At 42.0% G+C, this 27,770-nt stretch overlaps 2 protein-coding genes across 6 annotated transcripts in view; both read right to left on the reverse strand.

Moving 5' to 3' along the window:
• The window catches only part of srpk1b (SRSF protein kinase 1b), a 90,859-nt gene extending 74,940 nt beyond the window's left edge, over positions 1-15,919 (reverse strand). The window contains exons 1-2 of one of the 2 annotated variants that reach the window (XM_060910351.1): positions 15,723-15,919; positions 14,719-14,773 (exon numbers count right to left, since the gene is read on the reverse strand). In XM_060910351.1, the coding sequence (XP_060766334.1) occupies positions 14,719-14,773; positions 15,723-15,735 (68 nt within the window). In that variant the 5' untranslated portion in view covers positions 15,736-15,919. Of the gene's footprint in view, positions 1-14,718; positions 14,774-14,878; positions 14,923-15,722 lie in introns of those variants that run through there. The other variant, XM_060910353.1, reaches the window with a different exon arrangement.
• Positions 15,920-21,113: 5,194 nt separating this feature from the next.
• mapk14b (mitogen-activated protein kinase 14b) overlaps positions 21,114-27,770 on the reverse strand; it is a 39,393-nt gene continuing 32,736 nt past the window's right edge. For all 4 annotated transcript variants that reach the window (XM_060909860.1, XM_060909859.1, XM_060909857.1 and 1 more), the window contains one exon: positions 21,114-23,276. In XM_060909860.1, coding sequence (XP_060765843.1) covers positions 23,209-23,276 — 68 coding nt within the window. In that variant the 3' untranslated portion in view covers positions 21,114-23,208. The remainder of the gene's footprint in view (positions 23,277-27,770) is intronic.

The following is a 27,770-nucleotide window of genomic DNA, read 5'->3' on the forward strand; positions in this document are numbered from 1 at the left end:
TATAGCTGGCTTACTGTGCACTGTAAAGATGGAGGTTTTTATGACAATGCTGTCTGGTGGATTGACGCACCCAAGCTTTCTGTTCCCCGTTGTAATCAAATAGATCGTTTATTCTACCGGAGATGCATTTTTATTTGTAGCTAGTCCATTTATACGTTCATTCATTATGAGGGGAAAAAAGAAAAAAAATGAACGAGAAGTGACTAATAGCAGAATTTCTCTTTTTTTCTTTACAGAAGACATTAATGTCCGATGGAATGACACACCATGCTCTATACGGTAGTCAATAAAGGGCCAAAAGTATGTACAGTTCTTTTAACATTTTTTATCGTCAACTGATGCTTGATAATGTAAGAAAGTATTTAAAACAAGAACAGCAAAAACTATTAAAGCTGTGCTGCCTTTCCAATTTTTCAAGTGTATGTCATAAAAAGAATTTTCCTGATACCCAATTATTTTTGTTTAGGGGACTGAAAGCTACTGAATTCAAATCACAGACTTCCAATTTCATTAAGTTTTTTTTAAATAGAACAATTAATGAATTTAGGGCCACGTGGCCCTAAATTCTCCCCTATTTTTGCCTATTTCACCATGACCCAATTCAAGATACTACGTCATGCATCACATGGTGGGCTTTCCCCGTTCATGCAAGACATTGTGGGATACAAAAAAAAAAAAAAAAAATTGAGGACGCGAGTGTATGAATGAAACGTGAAAGACCAACTACAGTAACGGAAAGTGAGAAAAGACATTATGTTGCGAAGGAAAGGAAACGCAGAACCAAACTAATATGGGAGGTCAGCGAGCACCTCGGTGTGATCAGCTGTTCATTTAGCAACAGAATGATGTAACTGTCAGTGCACGGTCAAAGGTAAACCTGTGCATGCACACACGGACTTCCTCTGTCTGCCTGACTGTGCACAGCAAGCGATATCATGCACATTATTTGTTCGGGAATCCCCTCAAATTAAATAACTTCCCAGCCATAGAATGGCCTGATATTTTGTGAGATATTACAGAAATAAACATATATAGCATACCACAATCACCAAATTTCAAAGGGAACTAAATTTCACCGACTTTATGAACTCGAAAGGCCGTCTAGCTTTAAAAAGACTGATGAACACAACTGTTTTTTCCACAAATGTTAATTTCAGTTGAAACTTACAATTCATCACAACAAACTGAGAAAAGGAATGCTCATTGAAATATATTTAAACTTCAAGCTGCATCATTCCACCAGACTTTATGGTACCAGAAGTGTCCTGAACATGCCCAGAAGGCAGTCCGATCGCATGTTTACCTGGCTAATATTTTCCTATCAAACAGATCATCAGAGGTTTACAGCACCTCTTTTAATCCGATTAAGTTCCCAATCAGAATGGGCCATAGGTGCTTAAATCCAAGATGGCGGCGCGTACACACGCAGCGGCTCCTCTCTGTCCCGACAGAATGGTGTTTTCGTGTTTGTGTTTTAAAAAACCGTGTGTATCTGTTCGTCTTTGTCGCGTCCATCAGTCTTAAAGGAACAGTCCACCGTACTTCCATAATGAAATATGCTCTTATCTGAATTGAGACGAGCTGCTCCGTACCTCTCCGAGCTTTGCGCGACCTCCCAGTCAGTCAGACGCGCTGTCACTCCTGTTAGCAATGTAGCTAGGCTCAGTATGGCCAATGGTATTTTTTGGGGCTGTAGTTAGATGCGACCAAACTCTTCCACGTTTTTCCTGTTTACATAGGTTTATATGACCAGTGACATGAAACAAGTTCAGTTACACAAATTGAAACGTAGCGATTTTCTATGCTATGGGAAGTCCGCACTATAATGACAGGCGTACTAACACCTTCTGCGCGCTTCAGCAGCGCATGGATATCTGAGCTCCGCATCAATGCGCTGCCGAAGCGCGCAGAAGGTGTTAGTACGCCTGTCATTATAGTGCGGACTTTCCATAGCATAGAAAATCACTACGTTTCAATTTGTGTAACTGAACTTGTTTCATGTCACTGGTCATATAAACCTATGTAAACAGGAAAAACGTGGAAGAGTTTGGTCGCATCTAACTACAGCAGGGTTTCCCATATATAGACCATTGTGTGGCGCAGCGCCACACAATGGATTCCTATCGCCACACAATCAGACTCGCGATTTTGGGAAAAAAAAAAATTCCGTTGCATATCGTTCCGTTCATTCATGGTGCTCTTTCTTCTCATTCACGCGCGCACACAGAGAGAGGCGTGTCCACAGGCCTGCCAGTGCGCATATACCCGGACTGCAAATAGGCCTGTTAGGCTAATTAAAAATAACGCAGCCTTCCCGATTCGCCTTCCGACCCCTTATTTTAAAAGGTAGCCTACGTCGTGCTCGTGATGAGCTTTATCATAGCCTTCTTAGCTTACAGGAAACGGACATCCCTGAGCCAGGCTATAAACCAATTTTGATGCATACAGCAGCAGCTTGACGCAAGGTACCAGCCTTATTGCATTATCCCGTTTATCCCGCTTCAGCAATGACTTCCCTTACGATAGGGCACTGGAGGTTTTTTTTTTTCAGGAAGCCACGCAGAATTAAATGTTCTGATAGGGCATGCAGGCTTTGCACCAATTAGAGTAATGCTTTTTCATTATTGTTAGTTGCCTTGGTGTTACCTTATGTGGTTTCTTACATCTAATTATGATATTTTATTATTATTTTGTTACATTATACTATTTATTTCATTTTAGTATTGGTTGAGGTAAGTGTTGAGTTCAATATTTAAAATAAAAACCTCCAGCTTATTTTTTGCAATTTATTCCTTGAATGTCAACTAAAGAATGATTGAAAGATTGCCACCAAAAAGGCAAAAAACTAAGGTAAAAACCAGAGATGCACCGATTGGAATCGGCCGATTTTCACGTGATCGGCCATGACCGGCGACCGGCCGGTCAAAATTAAAATATGCTGATTTTCTGCCGATCAAAACTTGTGTATCACATAGGGATGAAAGTGGAAATACTCGTAATTCGCAACTAAAAAGGCTGCAGCTACACTGGCAGCTTGAACATGCTTTCTAGTGCGATTGTGTTGCGCTTGCGCAGAACAGCGTCAGTCCTCTTAACAAACAAACAAAAAAAATCACTATAATTGGATATCCAAATATAGTGAATTTTTTTGTGTGCCAGATATTGGATGTGAAAAGAAGAAAATGTTTGTGGTTGTGTGAATTTCCCACTATAGGAATTAATACGTTAGCCTATTACCAAACATCTAGTTAGTTTTGTACAAAGAGAGAGAGAGAAAAAAAAAGTCTTTTTGTTTGTTTTACAACCTTGGTTGCACTTGATTCCATTGGAAATTACTCTACAAATACACACTTGACAAAGATGATAGACTGGCTATGGTACAAGTATGACTGGAAATTATTTTTGTATTGTGATACTGAATGAAGAAATGGGTTGTTCTATAACGCATAAGTTTTCAGATCTAAATAGACTTATAAAAGTGTGTTCCATAGCAGTAGGCAAATAATATGAGGGGGAAGTTGTTTTTGTGCCAGATATTGGATGGGAAAAGAAAAAATGTTTGTGTGAATTTCCTATTTCAGGAATTAATGTGTGTTAATACCAAACATGAAGAAAGATTTTACAAAGAACAATGTCTTTTTGTTTGTTTTCAACCTTTGAGGTGTTGAAAATTTATTACTGAAAATCTGGCAGAATGTTCTATTAAAGATAAAAAGAAAATAGTCTTTGTGTGTGCTGTGAAGTGGTTTGAAAAAATGAAATCTGTATCGGCAGGTCACACTCCATGGAAAATCGGAATCGGCCCCAAAAATTGCAAATCGGTGCATCGCTAGTAAAAACTAAACTTTAACTTCAATTTTGGTGAGTAATTTTCATAAATTTAAAAGACAGGTTTTCCACCAACATCAAGCCCAGCAAACTAATGGCCTGCCCTGTAATGTAAAGTTGGGTCAAGGAATGAAACCAGGCAGGGTTCTGGTAAAAATTGTTTTAGCTGTCTTCTCTTAAAGAACTTAAAAGAATTTAGATTGAACTGAATAACCTCAAATGCTTCTTGTAGCTTTAAAATAGTCCCAGCAGGTGACTCTGAAGAAAAATACTGTGTGTTTGAACACCGCCCGCTGTAAACACTTTGCATACACCCCAATGACCGACTCCACCGACCGCCACGACACCACCACGCACGATTCCCTCATCGGCACAGTGGAGCACCACAAATTGCTACTGTACCTGGTCTGTGGGAAACACTGTACAGCCCCAAAAAATACCATTGGCCATACTGAGCCTAGCTACATTGCTAACAGGAGTGACAGCGCGTCTGACTGACTGGGAGGTCGCGCAAAGCTCGGAGAGGTACGGAGCAGCTCGTCTCAATTCAGAGAAGAGCATATTTCATTATGGAAGTACGGTGGACTGTTCCTTTAAGGCGCACATACTCCCGTGAGTTTCTGCTCGACATCTGCAGAACTATATTCACGGATATAAATCCAGCGGACGTGGAAGTGCTATGCGACTACGGTTTGCTCCAGAAGCCTGCTCAACCACCTACCCCCACTCCTGCATCCAGCCCACAGTGGAAGCGCCACAGCCGGAACATGCGGAAGCAGAAGAGAGGCAAGCGGGGCGGTATCCGGGCTAGGCTAGCGGCTATCCCTCACCGGCCGGCTATCCCTACCATCATTCTGGTCAATGTACGCTCGCTGGACAACAAGCTGGATTATGTCCGCCTGCTCCGCTCATCTTCCAAGTCTGTGAGTGAGTGTTGTGTCCTCGTGTTTGTGGAAACATGGCTTAAAGACAGCGTCCCAGACTGTGCCATTCAGCTAGCCCGGCTAACATGCTACCGGTCAGACAGAGCGCTAGTCGGGGGGGAGGGGGGACTCGCGACAGAGGACTCTATTGCCGCTTTTCCACTACAAACGCGGCTGAGCCGTGCCGTGCTGAGTTGGGCTGAGTCGAGCTGAGCGGGGCTGTTGGAGTTGCATTTCGACTACAACCCCGATTCCAAAAAAGTTGGGACAAAGTACAAATTGTAAATAAAAACAGAATGCAATAATTTACAAATCTCAAAAACTGATATTGTATTCACAATAGAACATAGACAACATATCAGATGTCGAAAGTGAGACATTTTGAAATTTCATGCCAAATATTGGCTCATTTGAAATTTCATGACAGCAACACATCTCAAAAAAGTTGGGACAGGGGCGATAAGAGGCTGGAAAAGTTAAAGGTACAAAAAAGGAACAGCTGGAGGACCAAATTGCAACTCATTAGGTCAATTGGCAATAGGTCATTAACATGACTGGGTATAAAAAGAGCATCTTGGAGTGGCAGCGGCTCTCAGAAGTAAAGATGGGAAGAGGATCACCAATCCCCCTAATTCTGCGCCGACAAATAGTGGAGCAATATCAGAAAGGAGTTTGACAGTGTAAAATTGCAAAGAGTTTGAACATATCATCTACAGTACATAATATCATCAAAAGATTCAGAGAATCTGGAAGAATCTCTGTGCGTAAGGGTCAAGGCCGGAAAACCATACTGGGTGCCCGTGATCTCCGGGCCCTTAGACGGCACTGCATCACATACAGGCATGCTTCTGTATTGGAAATCACAAAATAGGCTCAGGAATATTTCCAGAGAACATTATCTGTGAACACAATTCACCGTGCCATCCGCCGTCGCCAGCTAAAACTCTACAGTTCAAAGAAGAAGCCGTATCTAAACATGATCCAGAAGCGCAGACGTCTTCTCTGGGCCAAGGCTCATTTAAAATGGACTGTGGCAAAGTGGAAAACTGCTCTGTGGTCAGACGAATCAAAATTTGAAGTTCTTTATGGAAATCAGGGACGCCGTGTCATTCGGACTAAAGAGGGGAAGGACGACCCAAGTTGTTATCAGCGCTCAGTTCAGAAGCCTGCATCTCTGATGGTACGGGGTTGCATTAGTGCGTATGGCATGGGCAGCTTACACATCTGGAAAGACACCATCAATGCTGAAAGGTATATCCAGGTTCTAGAGCAACATATGCTCCCATCCAGACGACGTCTCTTTCAGGGAAGACCTTGCATTTTCCAACATGACAATGCCAAACCCCATACTGCATCAATTACAGCATCATGGCTGCGTAGAAGAAGGGTCCGGGTACTGAACTGGCCAGCCTGCAGTCCAGATCTTTCACCCATAGAAAACATTTGGCCCATCATAAAACGGAAGATACGACAAAAAAGACCTAAGACAGTTGAGCAACTAGAATCCTACATTAGACAAGAATGGGTTAACATTCCTATCCCTAAACTTGAGCAACTTGTCTCCTCAGTCCCCAGATGTTTACAGACTGTTGTAAAGAGAAAAGGGGATGTCTCACAGTGGGAAACATGGCCTTGTCCCAACTTTTTTGAGATGTGTTGTCATGAAATTTAAAATCACCTAATTTTTCTCTTTAAATGATACATTTTCTCAGTTTAAACATTTGATGTGTCATCTATGTTCTATTCTGAATAAAATATGGAATTTTGAAACTTCCACATCATTGCATTCCGTTTTTATTTACAATTTGTACTTTGTCCCAACTTTTTTGGAATCGGGGTTGTACAACCGCGCTGAACCGTGCTGGCTGGAAGTGGGTGGACACATTGGGTGGAGTTAGCGAAAGTGGGTGGACGTCAGGTGATGTCGTTAAGCAGCGCAAACCGTGACATCAGTGAGCTTTTAAGCGGTAGTCTCACGACCCGAATAGTAAACAATAAACATGAAGTCGTTAGTGTTGCTGGTCTTGGTGCTGTGGCTTGTTGTCACCGACAACGCCAACAGATACTGGCAAGAGCGTATAGATGAGGCGAGGCGCATAAGGCTTCAGAAATTTTCGTAATTCTTCTCCTTTCGGGTTTGCGGTGTTTACAGATCCCAGCGTGCTCGCGGGGCGTGCGTGGGCATGTTAGGACACTCCTCCTCACCAATCAGTGCACAGGGGAGTGTCTGCTCACGCCCCCAGCCTCACTCGGCTCGCTTTGGCTCGCTTCAGCCCCACTCCAAAACCGTGCGAGTTTTAGGGGCTAAGCAGGGCTGAAGCAAGCTGAGTCGTGCTGTTTTTTGGTAGTCGAAACGCGAGCCGTGTCGGGCTGAAGTGAGCTGAAGCGAGCTGAAAAAGGGCCATGTGTGTTTACATCAGTGATGCCTGGTGCCGCGATGCTGTCATGGTCTGCAAACACTGCTCACCACTGGTGGAGTTTATAATTATTAAATGCCGGCCATTCTATCTGCCGAGGGAATTTACAGCCATATTGCTGGTAGCAATATACATCCCTCCCGGCTCCAATAAACAACAGGAGCGAAGCACTGAATGAACTCTATCAGCATATCAGTGAGCAGCAGACAGCCCACCCAGATGCTTTTCTCATCCTGGCTAGGGATTTCAACCATGCAAACCCCAAGAGCATGTTTCCAAAACTCTATGGACATATCAACTTTCCCACACGTGGAAACAATACTCTGGACAATGTTTACACCATGCATAAAAGACGCCTACAAAGCCCTCCCCCACCTTGGGGCCTCAGATCACTCCACTGTTATGCTAATGCCAGCATACAGGCCGCTGGTTAAAGTCACCAAACCAGCTACAAAGCAGATGTGTGTGTGGCCAGAGGAGTTTTTCCACCACTGACTGGAGCATGTTCAGACAGGCAGCCACCTACAACAACTCCACAGATCTCCAAGAGTACACGGAGACCATCACTGCCTACAAGAGGAAGTGCATGGACAACGTTACGGTCATCAGAACCATCTCCATTCGGGCCAATCAGAAACCATGGCTGACGGGAAGTCCACAGGCTCCTGTGGGCTCGGAACACCACCTTCAGAGCTGGGGACGAGGTGGGCCTGAGGAAAGCTAGGGCCAACCTGTCACGAGGCATCAGGGTGGCCAAGAGACAGTATTCCAGGAACATTTCTGACTATTTCAACGACAGCAGAGACACCAGGAACCTGTGGTGGGGGATTCAAACCATCACAGACTACAAGCCCTCGCCGCAGACCTGTGACAACTCCACATCTCTGCTGAATCAGTTGAACGACGACTTCGCTCACTTTGAGGCAGACAACACCACCACGGCACAGAAGACCCCACCACCTCCCGGCGACCAGGTGTTGACGCTGTCCCCAGACAGCGTGAGGAGAGCTCTCGGGACAACAAATGCACGGAAAGCCCCGGGTCCTGATAACATTCCTGGTCGTGTCCTGAGAGACTGTGCCGAGGAGCTCACAGATGTCTTTACAGACATCAACATCTCGTTGAGCCAGGCTGTTGTCCCCACGTGCCTCAAAGCCACCACCATCATCCCGGTCCTGAAGAAGCAGTCTCCCTCCTGCTTCAATGACTACCGCCCTGTCGCACTCACTCCCATCCTCATGAAGTGCTTCAAGCAGCTAGTCATGCGGCATATCAAGTCTGCCCTCCCCCCGCCCTGGACCCTTTCCAGTTTACATATCAGTCCAACCGTTCGACCGATGACGCCACCTCCACTGCCCTCCACTCAGCCCTCACCCACCTGGAGACAAAAGACTCGCATGTCAGAATGCTGTTCATAGACTTTAGCTCAGCATTCAACACAATCATTCCTCAGCAGCTCATTCATAAACTGGACCAGATGGGACTCGACACCTCCCTGTGCAACTGGCTGCTGGACTTCCTGACAGGCAGACCACAGGCTGTACGGGTCGGCAGCAACTCCTCCAGCACCATCACATTGAACACGGGCCCCCCCCCCAAGGATGTATGCTGAGCCCCCTCCTCTCCACTCTGCTGACCCATGACTGCACACCAACATCCAGCTCTAATCTCTTCATTAAGTTTGCGGATGACACAACTGTGGTGGGTCTCATCAACAGTGGCGATGAGACAATCTACAGGAGTGAGGTGAGCCGCTTGGCCATGTGGTGCAAGGACAACAATCTCCGCCTGAACATGGAGAAGACGGAGATTGTTGTGGGCTTCAGGAGAGCACACACCCAGCATGCTCCACTATCTATCGATGGTGCTGCAGTGGAGAGGGTGAGCAGCACCAAGTTTCTGGGTGTGCACATCTCTGAAGACCTGTCCTGGAGCAACACCACCACATCACTGGCCAAAAAAGCCGAACAGCGTCTGTACTTCCTCCGCAAACTGAGGAGAGCAAGAGTCCCGGCCCCCATCATGCACACATTCTACAGAGGCACCATCGAGAACATCCTGACCAGCTGCATCACCGTGTGGTACGGCGCCTGCACCGAGTCCTGCTGCAAGACTCTGCAGCGCATCGTGAGAGCAGCTGAGAGGATCATTGGTGTCTCTCTCCCTTCTCTAATGGATATCTATAACTCCCGCCTCACCCGCAAAGCCATCAGGAATGCAGGTGACCCTACCCACCCATCTCACAGCCTCTTCAGTCTGCTGCCGTCGGGGAGGAGACTGCGGAGTCTCCGGGCCAAAACCAGCAGGCTCAAGGACAGTTTCTTTCACCAGGCGGTCAGGAGGCTCAACTCCCTCCCTGTTCTGCCCCCTGCCACAGATTCTGCTCGCACACCCCCCTGCCCCCCCTTCAGCATCCGACATGTCACCCTCACAGTCCCCCCCCCAAACACACACACACACACACTCAACGTTCATTAACACACTGAACTCAGGGACTGCACATTTCACTGCTCATTTGCACTATTCTGCACTACCTCACCTTAACAGCTATTAATTTATTGTTTATACTGCTTATTTCATGTTTACCTGCTATACCTCAAGTGCCCTTGACTGTTTATTTGCTCCAATGTGTGTGTATATGAGTGTTTAGTCTATGTCTAGTTCTTATCTAGAGTGTTTATATTGTTTATTTCAATTATTCTATTTTTATTTATTGCATTGCCTGTTTACACCGTGGGTCAGAGAGGACTGAAATTTCATCTGTGCTGTATGTCGAGTATGCATAGCATATTTGACAATAAAGTTGACTTGACTTAAAAGACAACTGGACTTGCTTGAAATTTTTGAAGACGTTTCACCTGTCATCCGAAAGGCTTCTTCAGTTCTGTCTGACTAATGGGGAGTTCCAGGTATTTATCCATCCAGTGGATCAAAAGCAACCCGAAAGAGAGTCATTCACTACGTTTACATGCACATAGAGAGAATCGAATTTCTGCCGTTGCTCGACTGAAATCGAAGTTCAAAATGCCATGCATACACCTTAATTCGGCTGAAATTGAACCGAACTTGATTTCTCGGAATCGAGCTACACGACCTAGTTTATGCGATTTCTGCCGAGCTACTTTGTGCATGTATACCCTGTCGAGCTACTTCCGGAAGTGACGAGACCACAAGCGGGAAACACAACAGCCTCGGTCGGCATGACAACAGTAGTAGCGAGCAGCAGAAGAGGTCAGGAGGAACAAACGAAGAAGAGAAAATGGCGATGTAGAGCTCTCTGAAGTGTGGGTGGAGCACAGAGGACGGCAGGACAAAGCTTCTGGTACTAATAGGCTTTTTATTGTCAGACTTTTCAGTTTAACAGCCTACTTTTATTCTTGAGAGAAACACGCGCGCGCTGTGTTCTAGTCCCGGGATGAGCTCTCCCCTCTGCCTCCTTAAATAGGGCGCGGTTACTGGGAAGACACACAAACACAGGTTAATTACCATCAGGTGTACCGTCGTTCTGCCACTCACCTTCCCTGGCTCCGCCCTCCTGTCACAGACCGGCGCTTGACCATGCCCCCACTGCCACAGGCAAGCAGAAACGTGCACTTCTGGAGCAGTGAGGAGACAGAGTTCATGCTCATTCAGCTTAAGGAGTTGAATATATTAAAATTCATGGACGGGAGAAAAACGCGCAATGGAGAACACGGAACTGATAACTTTGTTTACACTCTTGAATAGCTCTTCTTCATGACAACAACCGGAAGTGTACCAACACGATGGGGCGTGTAGCGCCACCTGTGGCTCGGGTGCACAATGCACCTCACACAATAGCCCGATTTCATTGTGTGCATGTAGGATTGGATTTCTCTGGCACCCTGCTGGGACCTTCAGCTCGATTACCGACAGCAGCTCGATTTGGATGTGCATGTAAACGTAGTCATTGAGTCATCCTGTAGGTGTAGGTCCCTGGGGGCTGGGTGTGAACAACGTTAGCAGCTTAGAGAGTCGTTAGGATGATCTGTGGGTCATTGGCCTTCTCTGTCATCATACGAGTTATTGAAGTCAGCTGAGTTTTGGTGTGGATGCGTACCCAAAACTGAACTGAAGAAGTTTTTCGGATGAGAAGTGAAACGTCTTCAAGAATTTCAAGCAAGTCCAGTTGTTGTTTTTTTTCTTTAAGCACCTACGATTTACTGGATGACCGAGAACCTTCACAGACACAATCAGAAAGGGGCAATTCATTCCAATCAAGTTTGAATTTGATTGTTAACAGATTTATTAGGAACCATGTAAAAAACAAACAAACATCGCTAGTGTTTGAAAACTGCAGCCAACAAACCACATCCAAACAATGTTAAAAACCAGGCGCAAATCTGCAAGGAAGAATGGGTGAAAATCACTTTAAAAAAAAAAAAGTGCACACAGCTGGTAGAAAGTTTCCCCAACAGATTTAAAGATGTTATTGCAGCAAAAACATGATTCTACTATTTTGGTTGGGAGACACATGCACACCCATCTGAAGTACAGCGCTGATTGAAAGTTTGTGAGCCCTTTAGAATTTTCTATATTTCTGCATAAATATGACCGAAAACATCATCAGATTTTCACACAAGTCCTAAAAGTAGATAAAGAGAAACCAGTTAAACAAATGAGAATTTTATACTTGGTCATTTATTTATTGAGGAAAATGATCCAATATTATATATCTGTGAGTGGCAAAAGTATATGAACCTTTGCTTTCAGTATCTGGTGTGACCCCCTTGTGCAGCAATAACTGCAACTAAACGTTTCTGGTAACTGTTGATCAGTCCTGCACACCAGCTTGGAGGAATTTTAGCCCATTCCTCCGTACAGAACAGCTTCAACTCTGGGATGTTGGTGGGTTTCTTCACATGAACCGCTCGCTTCAGGTCCTTCCACAACATTTCGATTGGATTAAGGTCAGGACTTTGACTTGGCCATTCCAAAACATTAATTTTATTCTTCTTTAACCATTCTTTGGTAGAACGACTTGTGTGCTTAGGGTCGTTGTCTTGCTGCATGACCCACCTTCTCTTGAGATTCAGTTCATGGACCGATGTCCTGACATTTTCCTTTAGAATTCGCTAGTATAATTCAGAATTCATTGTTCTATCAATCAATGACGCTAAGCCGTCCTGGCCCAGATGCAGCAAAACAGGACCAAGCCATGATACTACCACCACCACGTTTCACAGATGGGATAAGGTTCTTATGCTGGAATGCAGTGTTTTCCTTTCTCCAAACATAACACTTCTCATTTCAACCAAAAAGTTCTATTTTGATCTCATCCATCCACAAAACATTTTTCCAATAACCTTCTGGCTTGTCCACGTGATCTTTAGCAAACTGCAGACAAGCAGCAATGTTCTTTTTGGAGAGCAGTGGCTCTCTCCTTGCAACCTCGCCATGCGCACCATTGTTGTTCAGTGTTCTCCTGATGGTGGACTCATGAACATTAACCAATGTGAGAGAGGCCTTCAGTTGCTCAGAAGTTACCCTGGGGCCCTTTGTGACCTCGCCGACTATACATAGTTTTCACATGACGTCACAGAGTCGGGGATTCCCTAGTGGTGGCCATCCTGTGGGTCAAGCTTACCGTACGGGTCACTGAGCACACATTGTAACACGCGAGTACAAAGTCTTCAAAAGAACCCAAGCAGGCTATTTAAAGCTAGCAATGGTGCACACCTGTTGTATTCACGGCTGTCGTAATAGGTCAGATGATGACGTCAAGCGGAGCTTTTATGGAATTCCCACTGCACGGGAGCACGAAGGCGAGCAAACAAAGAAACTCAGCATACAAAGGAGAAATCTATGGCCTTGCGAGAATCAACCGCAAGGATTATCAGCCTTCCAAACACAGCAAAGTCTGCTCCGATCATTTTATAAGTGGTAAGTTGTTTAAATAAACAATCAATTGTGTTTAAGTTTATTTTTGGAAACCAAAACATCGTGTAAACAATCTCTGGAAAATGCCTAACTGGAACCGCTGAGTGTACGTTTACATTATAATGTACACTTAATATCGCTCGGTACAAGGCTGCAAACATATGATTATTACTGGCCTATAAATTGTCATATTTATCATAAACAAAATGTAACAAGCCTACATACCAGTTAATTATATTACAAAGTTTATACTGACATGGTACTGTAAGACCACTAATGGATGTAAAATTTGTCTAAAATCAACTCGATATTATACACACACACATTTATATGCAGTGTTGAGAGCTCTAAAATTCCAGTGTTTACATACCTTGGCTGTAATTAGGACACGACTGTCACTTGTTTTTATATGGTGGACTTCACGGACCCAGCCACAGACAAAATAATTGTATGACTCCAGCGACTTGTATGCTTTGAGGTCGTCAAGTGTGTAGGCACTTTTACTATTCATGAAATAGTTCACAATATCAGGGCACGATATGGATGGCAGCCCTGCATAGTCACTTGAAAATGCATCTTTGTCCACTTCATAGGGGTCAATTCCCCCAATCAAGGCCAGTTTGGCTGCATACCGTTGTCGTGAGATGTCGTCCAATGTATCTATATACTTCCGTTTGCTTGATTTTGCTGACATTGATCTTTATTTTAGAAAACTGACTATATAACTTCATAAATTCGTCCAAGATAACGTAGCCGGTAATGGCGATGGTCCGTTTTATTTGCCCCACAAGATGGCGGCTGGAGGGCGTTCCCCGGAATGCCGTGACGTCAGTGAAAACTATCTATTACACGCCTTGCTCTTGGAGTGATCTTTGTTGGTCGACCACTCCTGGGGTCTTGATGGTCTTGAATTGCCTCCATTTGTACACAATCTGTCTGACTGTGGATTGGTGGAGTCCAAACTCTTTAAAGATGGTTTTGTAACCTTTTCCAGCCTGATGAGCATCAACAACGCTTTTTCTGAGGTCCTCAGAAATCTTTTGTTCATGCCATGATACACTTCCACAAACATGTGTTGTGAAGATCAGACATTGATAGATCCCTGTTCTTTAAATAAAACAGGGTGCCCACTCACACCTGATTGTCATCCCATTGATTGAAAACTCTAATTTCACCTTCAAATTAACTGCTAATGCTAGAGGTTCACATACTTTTGCCACTCACAGATATGTAATATTGGATCATTTTCCTCTACAAATAAATGACCGAGTATAATATTTTTTCGTCTCATTTGTTTAACTGGATTCTCTTTATCTACTTTTAGGACTTGTGTGAAAATCTAATGTTGGTTTCGGTCACATTTATGCAGAAATATAGAAAATTCTAAAGAGTTCACAAACTTTCAAGCACCACTGTAGGTGAATACTAATTATTTGCTGACAAATACTGAATTTTGACTTTGCAAATGGACTTTCAGAGCATGTTAATTTTGCAGTATTAAAAGAAAACACCGGACTGAATAATCTGTACAAAGGTCATTTGTAATCCAGAGGACTCTGGTGGCTTTTAAGGGGGTGAATACTTTTGCACGGCACCACACATCTCCTGTGAGGGAAATTTTCAGTCCCACGATTTTGAAAACTTCCACTTACTTTTTGCCAGGCTTTTTCAGCTTGGTCCTTTTCTTCCTCGCCTGGAGTGCAAGCACTTTCATGACATGAAAAACAACAAGCAAAAACACAATATTACAAAAATTACAACAGAAAAAGTATTTCTGTTCGCCGAGTTTTGTTTTTTCTTTCTTTCACTCACTCATTTCTCAGTCCAATATCAAGAGCTAATTCCAACTTGCTAGCAAGTGTACTACTGCTAATAATCTAGTCTGGATCCCAAACCTCTCCACACACCCTACATATGTGCACTACCTAGGGCTTAAAATAATGCTAGCATCCGTTTATGTAGCGCCCCAATGTATAAGTACAGAGACATTTAAGACACGTCCTTTAGTTAGTTATGGAAGAGAAATGTAGCTTCTTTTTCAACATAAAATTGACCAACCGTGTTAACTTTTAGCAATTAAATAATTAACAGGAGTGAATTCGGACTACAGAGATTATTTGTGCAAAAATAAAACGCAACAACTGAATTTATTATTTTAGTAAGAGCTGAATTACCCGCCTGAAAACTTTAACTTCAGGCAGTCCAAGTTAGCCATTGCTAACTATGCTAATCTGAGTGAAAAAAAAAAATCAAGCAAAAAACCATCCACCATGTCGCAAATGTTGTTTTTGGGTCTTAAAAAAAGGTTTAATTCGGTTAATTATCAACAAACTGGAAGCGTATAAGTATACAAATCGTAAAATATCACTATAAATATTAAGACTGAATTTAATTCTGTATTTTTTTTATTATTTTAAACATTTGTGCGACTTGTTGACCGTTACCAAGTGAGCACTTTAGCTTCCATTACAGTGCGTGTGTGTGGGACTAAGCAGTAACATGAGGCTTTTGTTCAGCAATCACAGTGAACAGTTTGTACTCCTTGTTTAGTTAATGTCACGTCTATCGTTCCCATACAGTTAACATTTTCCGAACACTCCTTACTGTGTGATAATGTTCAGGAACGCCTGTAGTGATAATGTATTTTATTGCTCACCTTTCCTCTCCATGCTGTGGTACCGGCTCACCGCGTGGTTCTGTTACTGGAGTCGAGCCGGAAAAAAAAAAAATCCTCCCTTCTGATTAGTCACACTTTCTGTACCCTTTAGCCAAAAATGTCATATATTAAAATGCACAATATAAATATTTCCAATATTATAAACTATTCAGCATCATAACAGCATATCTATATACAATAGCAAAATTATATCCATCATTCTTTTAGCACTTTCTTCACTGCTGATGTGACCGGATGATAAGGACCTCTTTTTCGAGCTTTTAGTACCATCTGGTGGCCCAAAGTGGTATCGCAGTTATTCAGTGAGTAACTTTGAGTAACATCAGAATCAGAATCACTTTTATTGCCAGGTAATGTGAACACACACAAGGAATTTGACTCCGGTTTCACTTAGCTCTCTTAGTACAAATAGATTTTTTTAAAAAAAGCGTCGACAAAAAACAAAACAAAAAGCTATGTACATGTAGAATCTTATCCAAAGAGTATGTTCATTTGTTTTGTTGGTATAAATAAATAAATTGTAAAAAAAAAAATAAAAATAATAATAATAATAATAATAGGCGGCACGGTGGTGTAGTGGTTAGTGCTATCACCACACAGCACGAAGGTCCTGGGTTCAAGCCCAGTGGCCGATGAGGGCCTTTCTGTGCGGAGTTTGCATGTTCTCTCCGTGTCCATGTGGGTTTCCTCCGGGTGCTCCGGTTTCCCCCACAGTCCAAAGGCATGCAGGTTAGGCTAATCGGTGGCTCTAAATTGACCGTAGGTGTGAGTGTGAATGGTTGTCTGTGTCTATGTGTCAGCCCTGTGATGACCTGGCGACTTGTCCAGGGTGTACCCTGCCTCTCAAACCAATACCCATGGCACAGTGAAAGAAAGTAAGTCACACTTTGAGATCACAATTTTTCCCATTCTGATGTTTGAAGTGAACATTAACTGAAGCGCTTGATTGGTATCCGCATGATTTGATGCATTGTGCTGCTGTCAAAGGATTGACTGATTAGAGAACTGCATAAGGCAGCACGGTGGTGTAGAGGTTAGCACTGTCGCCTCACAGAAGGAAGGTTCTGTGTTCGAGTCCAGTGGCCGACGGGGGCCTTTCTGTGTGGAGTTTGCATGTTCTCTCCGTGTCTGCGTGGGTTTCCTCCGGGTGCTCTGTTTTCCCCCCACAGTCCAAAGACATGCAGGTTAGGCTAATTGGTGGTTCTAAATTGACCGTGAATGTGAATGGTTGTTTGTCTCTATATGTCAGCCCTGCGATGACCTGGCGACTTGTCCAGGGTGTACCCTGACTCTTGCCCATAGTCAGCTGAGATAGGCTCCAGCTTGCCTGCGACCCTGTAGGACAGGATAAGCGGCTACAGATAATGGATGGATAATAATAATACTTTAACATACAGTATTAATGCAAAAGATATTCACACTGAAAGTACATAAAGTCAAAGTCTACTTTATTGTCAATACTGCAATATGTACAGGACATACAGAAGATTGAAATTGCGTTACTCTCAAACCCATGATGCAGCAATAAACATTAAACACACACTAATAATAAAGATTATTACTATATATATAAGAAATAAAATACAGTATGTGTTAATAAACATAAGCAGTGCTTCAATAATGTCAGTAAACATACTCTCTGTGGTGATACTAACAGCATGCAGCTGAGCCACAAACTCATAAAACAAACATCCTTCATAAAAAAAGAAATCTGAATATATAAATACCCATCCACCCATTATCTGTACCCGCTTATCCTGTACAGGGTCGCAGGCAAGCTGGAGCCTAGCCCAGCTGACTATGGACGAAAGGCAGGGTACACCCTGGACAAGTTGCCAGGTCATTGCAGGGCTAACACACAGAGACAAACAACCATTCACACTCACACCTATGGTCAATTTAGAGCCACCAATTGGCCTCACCTGCATGTCTTTGGACTGTGGGGAAACCGAAGCGAGAACACGCAAACTCCACACAGAAAGGCCCCTGTTGGCTGTGAGGTTTGAACCCAGGATCTTCTTGCTGTGCTGCAACAGTGCTAGCCACGACACCACCCAAATTACTTGCAGAGTTGTGATATTTTCCCATTGTTTCTTGTCTTTCTGGAAAAGATAATGTTTTATTGAAGCAGGTTCTGGGCTCAAATGTGTAGTTCAACTGGGACCTTACCGTGTGTAATCTGCATCTTCTCCTCCATGCTTACATGGATTTCCTCTGGGTGCTCCAGTTTTCTCCCACAATCCAACAACATGCAGATTAGGCCAACTGGCTACTCTAAATTGCCATAGGTGTGAATGTGAGTATGAATTACTGTCTGTCTCTCTGCGTTAGCCCTGTGACCTGTCCAGGGTGTACCTCACCTATCACCCAGCGTCAGCTGGGATTGGCTCCAGCTCATCCATCACCTGCAATGGATAAGTGGTATAGAAAATAATTGAGTGAATGAAGCTTCTATATATTCACCATCCACTTTATTAGGAAGTTAATATGGTGTTCTGCTGATGTGGCCTATCCACTTCAAGGTTTAATGTTTTGTGCATGCTGAGATGCTTCTGCTCTTTATGGCTGTAACTAGTGATTTATATGAGTTACTATATCCTTCCTGGCAGCTGAAACCAATCTGGCCATTTTCCTCTGACCTCTCTCATCAACAAGGCTTTTCCACCTGTAGATCTGTCACACACTCCAAGTTTTTTGTATTTCGCACCATTCTGTGTAAACTCTAGAGACTGTTGTGTGTGAAAATCCCAGGAGATCAGCAGTTTCTGAAATACTCAAACCAGTCCATCTGACATCAACACCCATGCCATAGTGAAAGTCACAGAGATCACAATTTTTCTTCATTCTGATTTTTGGCGTGAAGATTAGCTGAAGCTCTTGTCCTGTATCTGCATAATTTTTGCTTTACACTACTGCCACATGATTGGCTGATTAGATAACTGCATGTATGTGCTGCTGTCCAGGTGTTCGTAATAAAGTGGACAGCGAATGTATATACAGGTATCATTCTTAACCTCAAATTCCCTGGTACATTCTCGAAAAACCTTCTGAGCCTTGAACCAAGGTCAGTTTATAGATAAAACTGTCCAGATCCTGTGTTTATCTTCACCTTCTGCATACAATGATAAGTCTGTTGAAACTCAGATAAGGACATGTGATTAACTATGCAGATTTCTACAAAAACACCTTTAGTGCCAGCTATAATTGATACAATTCTTCTTGTCCACTGGCCTCTAAGTCTGTAGCATATTCACACTCAACTGAAATAACTAAGAGTTTAGTTCTTATGCACTACATGACACACTTTAGGCATAAGGTGGAATAGCACAAGTAACTCTAGAGAAAAGAAATGTTCCTCAGTGTCTGAAATGTTAGTGAAATCGACAGTTTCTTTCTTCTGGACCGAGGTCCCCAGTACTTCACCTTATTGACTTCTTGTTGCTTCTTTTCCTCATCTGGTTTGTTAACCAATTACATGTGTGTCCTTACACTTTACTGCAGCAGCTGTTTTCTTGCAGTTTAAACGGCATCTCTAAGCTGAAAATGATCTTTTTGCTGAGCATCACTACTCAGGTATATACCAGAAGTATGTAAGTCAATTGTCTCTGGCAATGGTATTGGTCTGCCAGTGATGAGGTCACGTGGGCTAACCTTTGAATGGTTTTGATGCCGCAAAGCACAACATGCCATAGGAGATTCTCCTGGTGCATTTTGAACAGCCTCTCTTTGATGGTATGGACATGTTCTACCATTTCTGCTGATGTCCATTTCTCTCCCACAAACATTTTTGTAGTATAAGCAGCTGTCTCTCTCTTGGTTGGGGAACCTTCCCTCTATGCTGAGAATTTTCAGCCATGTGATTTTGGCATTGTAATATAGTCCATCTGAAGATTTCTGAAAGGGCCTGGAGGAAGGAGCTTTAGTTTTCATCACTGGTGTCTTGGTTCTTCCCTCTGCATTATTTCTCAGACAAATGGTGCACCTTTTTGTCCCATACTCCACTTCTTTCCTGAATGTTCAATTCCACCAAGTAGATTTGAACTGGTGGATCATCTTTTCCACCCCAGTGTGTGTCCTAAAAAACACATCTTAAAATAGTAGCAGCTTTGCAGAAGTTAAAACCTCGTCTCTTTTTTTTCTTCCATAGCCTATTGTCATGGAGCTTTGCACCATTCTCCATCCAGGACCATACACCCCTCTTGTAGTTCCTTGATGTCAGTCAGGTCTTTTACACTTTCAAGTTTGGTTTTGTTCATGAAATGTTTTTCACTTTGTTAAGCCATTTCCTTGTAACATTCATGGCCCTCTTTGGTAGAGAGCATTTCCTTTTGCTTCTTCCTTGCTTTGTTTCAATGTGTGCGCGCTGTTGTGTTGGTGTTTTGGTTATTGTTTTAAACCTGCTACACACACAACCTGGCTTATGAGTAAATAGGTTTAATCTAAAGCTCAATAACTTAAATGTCAAACAAAATTGAATGCAAGTCCACTTTTAATAAAACTACAAGAGTGCTCTTTTCATGACAATGTTTTTTAATGCAATATGATACTTCATTTTTCACTTCTCTGTGGGGTCAATGTGGATAGGTTCAGCCAACAGAGTCCAAGGGTCCAATAGTGGCAGCTTAGTGGTGTTGGGCTCAAACCCCCAACCCTCTGATCAATAACTCAGAGCCTTAAACCGCTGAGCACTGCCCTCCCCTTAAGGCAAGATACTCCAAGTGAATAAATACAATAGATATCACAGCCAATCATCGATAGTTGATTGCTGATAGTCAAAGTATTTTTATATTGCAGCATATTAAAGAAACTGACCTAGTTTGTGTCAGAAAGCGTAAAGTTGTCTCTCTTACAAAGCACTGACAGAGACTCCGCCCATAAATAATAATAATAAATACAACTAACAATAATAACAATAATGATGAATAAACAAATACGTAATTGTCTCCCTCAAGAAATCCTCAACAGTTTTGTTTTTATTTAATTTTTAAAAATTAGATTAGACTTAGGCAAAGGGGAGCTGTTACTATTGAAACAAACATGTCATTTGTCTTGCAGCTAGAACTAGTAACAGAGCTACTGTTATAGAAAAATAAAACGCCTTCTGACCAATCAGAATTGAGAATTCAAGCACTTTGTGGTATAATAAACAAGAAACAGCAAGAACAATAATAATAAAAATAATAAAAAGTTAAATGACCACCAGGGGGTAGTGTTTCTTTGATAAGCAACCCTACTGCAGTAAACAAGACCAATGCAAGAGGAAGCCAGAGAGTTCCTCATGAACAATAAGTCAACAAAAATATATTTAATTCCGAGCATGTCTAGACAACTGTGCTGAAACAATGAAGTAGGGACAGGATGCTCACAGTGTTGAAAAATAATAATTGCCTTTATTGTACTACCAGTGGTTTACAGGTTGTCAGCTGCTTGCACTGATGAATTAGCCAAGTGGTACAAAAGGACAAGTGTCTTTCCTTTTGTATTACAAATAGACCACATGAAAACAATACAGTAATGGATAACCTGGTGTATGACTGACCACATTTGTAATTTTAATGAATTATTGTAAACATACAAAAACAGCCTTGCATTCCTTCACACTTTGCTAACCATGCTCATAACAGAATATTGCAGAATGAAATTAATAATCTACACCATGGAAACACACTCAAAATAATTTTAACAAACATTTTTACTAATATAATAAGTTAGATGCTGGCACGGTTTACTGCGTTTAAGAAAAGAAAAAAAAGTCTGTGTCCCAAACCCCATTAACTGGAATATCAAAATAGTATGCCACTTGCATGTTTGTATGTCTTATCTTATTTAGTAGAGTAGTATAACTTTTGGTATGTACCCACATTCTTGGAGTTGGCACTCTGTGCTAAAATGGGATCACACTCACCCTAGATTTTGGCTCAGATTGACACGGTCACGAGGAGCACTGAGACCTGTTCAAAATACCAGCAAATGAGAATGATCAGGCTGTGAGAAAAAGGCATCCTGATGGAAGATTATGACCTTACAGGATACCCAGAGACAGGATTGTACTGGAGCAATCCGTTACGACTCCCTTAACACTTGACACAGTGTAATTTATGCATTCGACTGACTGAGCAACTTCGACATTAATTTCAACATTTTGAAAAATGATATAAATAATAAGATACAGCACAAAAAAAAAAAAGGCCAAATGGTCAGGCTGAAAGACAGGCGGTCAGGTGTACATTTCATCGGTAGATGACACAAGAAACAAATACATGATGCATCTGAAATTTCTGGTGAACTTTCATATTTATAAATCGCTAAATCCCATGATAAACCCTCAACCCACAGCCCAGGTATAAGGAGGAAGTCGGACATTCTTTTGCTCATCGAGCACTATTTAAGATACATTTTCCACAATTTGGAAGAACCAAGTATGGCAGTTGCATGGCGTTTCCCAAAACCAGAGGACTCTCCACATTTTTGTTCCCTTCCAGCTCAAAAGGTGTCAAAATCAAGCAATCAAATGCACCAAACACATGGAACGATGTGCCTGGGGCTGGTTAGGAGCAAAAACATGGATCACTTGGAGTCTCCGAGGATAAACTTTGAGGTTAAGAGATAAAAGGAGAGCACTGATACACAGACACGAGCTCAGTCTGCAAAACACGTGATCAACTTTACATTTACTGATCGATTCAATTCATGATTCCTTCTCTGGATAAACAACAGCAGATGGAACTCCTTAAAACTAACATCCCTGCACAATCTCATTTATTTACAAGTGTAATGTTTTATCTACAGCTTTAAAAAACATTAAACGTGTCTTAACAATGCCTCATGGCCATTGTTATTATACCAGCTAAAAAACAGGGACCGTACTTTTGTGAGTAAACTACAGGCCTAAAAGTTTGATAGTAGTAGACAGATTGATAATCCCCCCTCCCTCTGCCCAGGATCAAATTTAAATAATAATAATAATAATATTTCTTGTGAAAATTCCACTATCATTTTAAAATTACATTTTCAGAAGTAAAAACGGATAGAAAGAAACAGAACCAATAACAGCAATAGAGAAAAAAAATATTACTCAGTAATACTCTACATTCTCAGTGTCCATAGTGGAGGGGTGTGTGTGTGTGTGTGTGTGTGTGTGTGTGTGTGTTTCTTTTTCCTCCACGTGTAAATAGTCTCTGGTAATCATGAAACCAGTACTGAATGATGGCACAGGCACGTTAAAGGAACAATATAACCAAAACTACGCTAATGTCAGTAAACCATGAATGGAACCTGGTGGCCACCAATTAGCACAGTTCTATCTGCAGGATGCTAATTCAAGGCTACAGCTTCCATTCATGATGGACATTAACAGTATTTAGTCAGACTGTTCCTTTAAATGTCATGCTGTTTGTGTTTTTTTTTTCCTGTTTAAAGGTGGTTATGAGGCAGCTTCTGTCACTCCAGGTGATGAAGGACAGACTCATGACTCCATCTCGTCTCCATCAAACACGGGGGGCTCAAAGCTCAGGACTTCCTCATATGTCAGCCCTGGGAATAGAGAAACATTGCTCCTATAAAATCCTAATGGAAATTCACTTTGTACACTGTCCCTATAACCCAGTACTGCATTTAATTTCAGGTCTATTTAACAGTTATTCCATGAAATCAAGTCGTACATGAGCTGATAGCTGATGAGGCACGTAGTGCCGAGTTGGCTATAAGCCAAGTACGATGAGATTGAGTGGACAAAGTGTTTTATTCTAGCCACATTCACTGGATTTTGAGAAATGGAGCATTTTTTTTTTTTGCAAATTCGATAAATAAAAACTTTATACAAAATGTCCAACAAAATCATTTCCATTTAGAATGTAAACAAACTGGCAAAATGACAGGAGCAAATTAGTGAAAAATGCTATAATAATAATAATAATAATTTAAAAAAGATACATTCTTACCATCAAATACTTTTATTCCATATTTTGTTGCCTTTTTTGGGGGGGGGTTGTTTTCGAGTAGAGTTTTTAATTCATCCTCGGTTGGTTCAGCAACACACGCTGCCATTTTGTTTTTCTCTACACATGGTATATGAGCTGATAGCCAAGGAGTAGAGCAACCAATGGGAGCATGCGATTGCTCATATCCAGTAAATGTGGACAGAATAAAATGTAATATACAGTATAATCAATATCCTATGTTGTTTTAACTAATGCCCAGGTCAGATGGCAGGCTGCAACTAGTTTTCAACTACTTGCGTCTACCTGCGATAACAAAATCGCAAGTAGACGCAAGACTGGTCTTGTGTCAACGCATGACGACGCAGATAATGGCAGAGTGTTGTAGAGGGTCTTTAGTAGAGGCAGGTTGACGCAAGTGGATCACGATCTGTTTGCATTTCAGCTGCGATTTGCTTCCAATCGGTGTAAATAGCAGGTTGACGCATGTAGAGGCAGGCAGTTGTGCAACGCTTGAGCGACCAATCGCAGGTTGAAGCAGTATGGAGTGTGTGAAGAAGAGAGGAAGGCAAAAACACACGTTCACACGAACCCTGGGACTTCCACAATACTCAGTTTATTAACTTACTGCAGCAAAATTCTCAGTTAATTTCCCAGGGTTAAGCAAAAGTGTTAAAATATAGAGTTGAAATGACACTGTAAAAAAGTTTATTTAACTTTAGGAAGTGTTAAATTAACACTGCAGAGATTGGGACAAAATAAACACCAGCATAGTGTTAAATTGACTCTCTCAGGGTTGATGTAACACTATAAAATTTGCTGTGTGCACTTCAACCTTACCATGCCCGGTTTAACGGCTCATACATGAACAAAATAGAGGTCACACATTCCCTAAACGTTTGAAGAGCGAAAAGAAAAGGAGATCATTAACAGATACCCATTTCCAGCAAGGTGCACGGCTCAACTAAGAGAAAACAAGTGTGAGCTGATGCTGCTGCCTCTCTAGGTAACACAGCATGTCTTAAAGGCACATTTCACAATTTCGACTGTTACAACGTCTGACCACAACGAAGGATTTGGGGCTAAACGCCTGCATCCACTCGCCACCCGACCGATCGCAGGTCACAGCATGCGTCTTTCTGCCGTCTGACCTGGGCATAACTAATTAAAGGAATACACCGAAACTGTCCAACTTTATAACCCATCGACTGCATCTATAGTGCATGACAGATTACCACAGTCAAGATGATCAAAAAAAGTTTCCTTGTTCAGACAAAAGAATAAACTCTGTTCGCATAAAACTTATACACAAGGGAAGTCTAAGTGCACTTCTTTTTGCAGAATTATTCAACCAAATGTTTTGTAAACTCCATTCCTTTGTCGCAGTCAATAGATGTGTAGGTGCATAAATACGCAAGATACACAGATCCTTCAGGAAACATCAGCCAATACTACTTTATAGATCCGATATTGGGTATAAGCAAGTTAAAACTACATAAGAACAGCTTTCCTAAGACTGTCTCATCCAAACATCATGTTAAAATGTTAACTGTAATTTTAAAGTTGCATTATATAGTCATATACTTTAAAAACATTTATTCACACAGTCATTTGCCCATAGACTTCCATTGTAAGTGTGTCTTCAGCAAACCAATATTCTGTTCTTTTTATTAATAATAATAATAATAATAATAATAATAATAATAATAAATATAGCCACAAGCGACGATGAAGGGCCCGAGTATCTCCGGTATACCAAATCTAGCACAAACCCAACAAACTGCCTAGGAGGAGAATGTCAAAACGTAACACATGTCAAAACGCACAAAACCAAAAATAACTCACTTCCTGTTGAGTATAGCTAATACAATGTACATTGCAATTTTGTTCGTCTTGGGGCACCCCACACACCTACCAAATTTGACATGGATAGGTGAAACTATACCGGGCAAAAGTGTCAATCCCGTGTGGGGGCGCTATGGAGTAACCCGGACACACCCGGGGCCAAGCCTCTATCCCTGAGTAGCGGTGACCAGGACTGATGTGTGTACCAAATTTCATGTGTTTTCACCCATGGGAACCACCTCAAAAATGGCCAAGTCTTGAAGAAAAAAAAGATGATGATGAAGAGGAAGAATCCTTAGGAAAACAATAAGGCCTTGCACCTTGGTGCAGCACCCTCTGGTGGACACCAGAGGCTGCACACCTCCAGTGTTCGGGCCCTGAAACTTTGATTTGTATAGTGCGTTTCAAAGAACCCAAGGACGCTTTACATAGTGAAACAAATTAAAAACAAATGAAAAACAGAAAACCTAAGTGAACAAGTGAGTTTTTAGGTGTTTTTTTTTTTTGCCTGGAACCAAGGGAAGGAGCACTGCGGATCACCAGAGGGAGAGAGCTCCAGAGAGTCGGGGCAGCTACACTGAAGGCTCTATCCCCAAATGTCCACAGTCTGGTGTGGGGGTAAGGAACGTACCCTTATCAGTGGGTCGCAGTATAGACCCCTTCGCAGTAAATGTCATTCATACGCAAGAGGAAATTGCACGCGCAGCCTGGACTCAAAAAAGACTCAGCGACGGTCAGACGAGAAGAAATATTTGGAAGAAATGCCTAGTTGTTGTGTTGTCGGGTGTCAGAATCGTAGCAGTGATGGGGTTAAAATGTACAGAATTCCAGCAGGATCTCACCCATTCCAAAAAAAAAAAAAAAATCGCCAACGTCTATGGCTACAAGCCATCAAACGTGTAGACTGGGATGAAAGCACTATCAAAAATGCGCGGGTTTGCAGCGCCCACTTCATCACAGGTAAGATCAGGCTATTTATTAAATCTTTCTTTTTTATTCTTTCTAGTCTTCGTTTATTGATGTAGCAAAATACTTTGGTAATGTTTGTCTGATTAGCTGGGTCATAGTTATACAATGTAATGAATATTGTTAGCATGTTACCTTAGCTTTGCATGCAATTTTGTTTGTAGGAGAGCTCTTGCTTGACTCAAGCAGTCCAGATTTTGTGCCATCATTATTTGCGTATGCCAAAAATCACAATTTTAAAGCAAGGATGGAAAGGTAAAATTGTGTGCCCTCACTCTAAATGCCAACTTACGTTGACTGCTCTAACCTAGCTCCCGCCCCGTTCAGTTTCATTTCTGCTCTCTGCCTCTCGCTTTTTACGCAGCTCTGATTTCTCTTAGCTGCACTCTTTACACTATCATTCCTTTCATGCCATTCCCTCCTGCAAATTGCTGTTTAGTGTTGGTATTTGCTGTTGTAGCTAAAGCCACATTGCCATCACATCACTGGCATAATTTGATTAAAACAAAATGAATATGAATGTCCCATTGTTAATCAAGTTGTAGTCTCGGTGTAACCAGAATGTTGATGGCAGGCTACTTTTGTAAATAGGTTTTTTTTTTTTGAGTTTGACATTTTTTGTAAATAGTATGACTGCCTTCAGGTATCAGAGGAAAACTTACTAACATCGTCCGTCCACTCTTTAATTAAATACGGATCCGGTAGGCGATGTCCACTTGTTAGAGTTAACTTATTTATGTAGCATTCTCGATCTTGTAACGACAATCGTTTGGCATAATCTGACAGCTCATAATGCCGGTCTATGGGCAGCGCCATTGTTTCTGAGTCCAGGCTGCGCGCGCATCCTGGCAATGGTCGATTTGTTCACAAACATGCGAAGGGGTCTATACATGGGATGAGGTGTAGTGGTGTAAAAGGTCCGACAAAAACTTGTGTCCATAGTAATGACGTACTCTAGAGATGCAGTGGATTACAAAATGCTGGAGTATTCCTTCAATACCTTTAATGCTAGGAACAATCCTTCTGCAGTGAATAAATTTAAGTCTTTTTATCCATATTCCAGTATTTTCTACCAAAAAGAGTTATATGACACTTAAAATGAACTTTTTTATATTATCTGAAGATGTAAGCAAATAATGTGATATTTAACAATTATTCACTGAGCCTGAAGCGGATAACTGTTTTAGTATAAATACACAGGTGATTATTTTTAAAAATAATTTATTTCAATCTTCAAATGTGGCATGCAAATATAATGCACACAGACTTGTGTCACTCA

Source organism: Neoarius graeffei, chromosome 26 (genome assembly GCF_027579695.1).
Source record: "Neoarius graeffei isolate fNeoGra1 chromosome 26, fNeoGra1.pri, whole genome shotgun sequence".
NCBI classification, from domain to species: domain Eukaryota; kingdom Metazoa; phylum Chordata; class Actinopteri; order Siluriformes; family Ariidae; genus Neoarius; species Neoarius graeffei.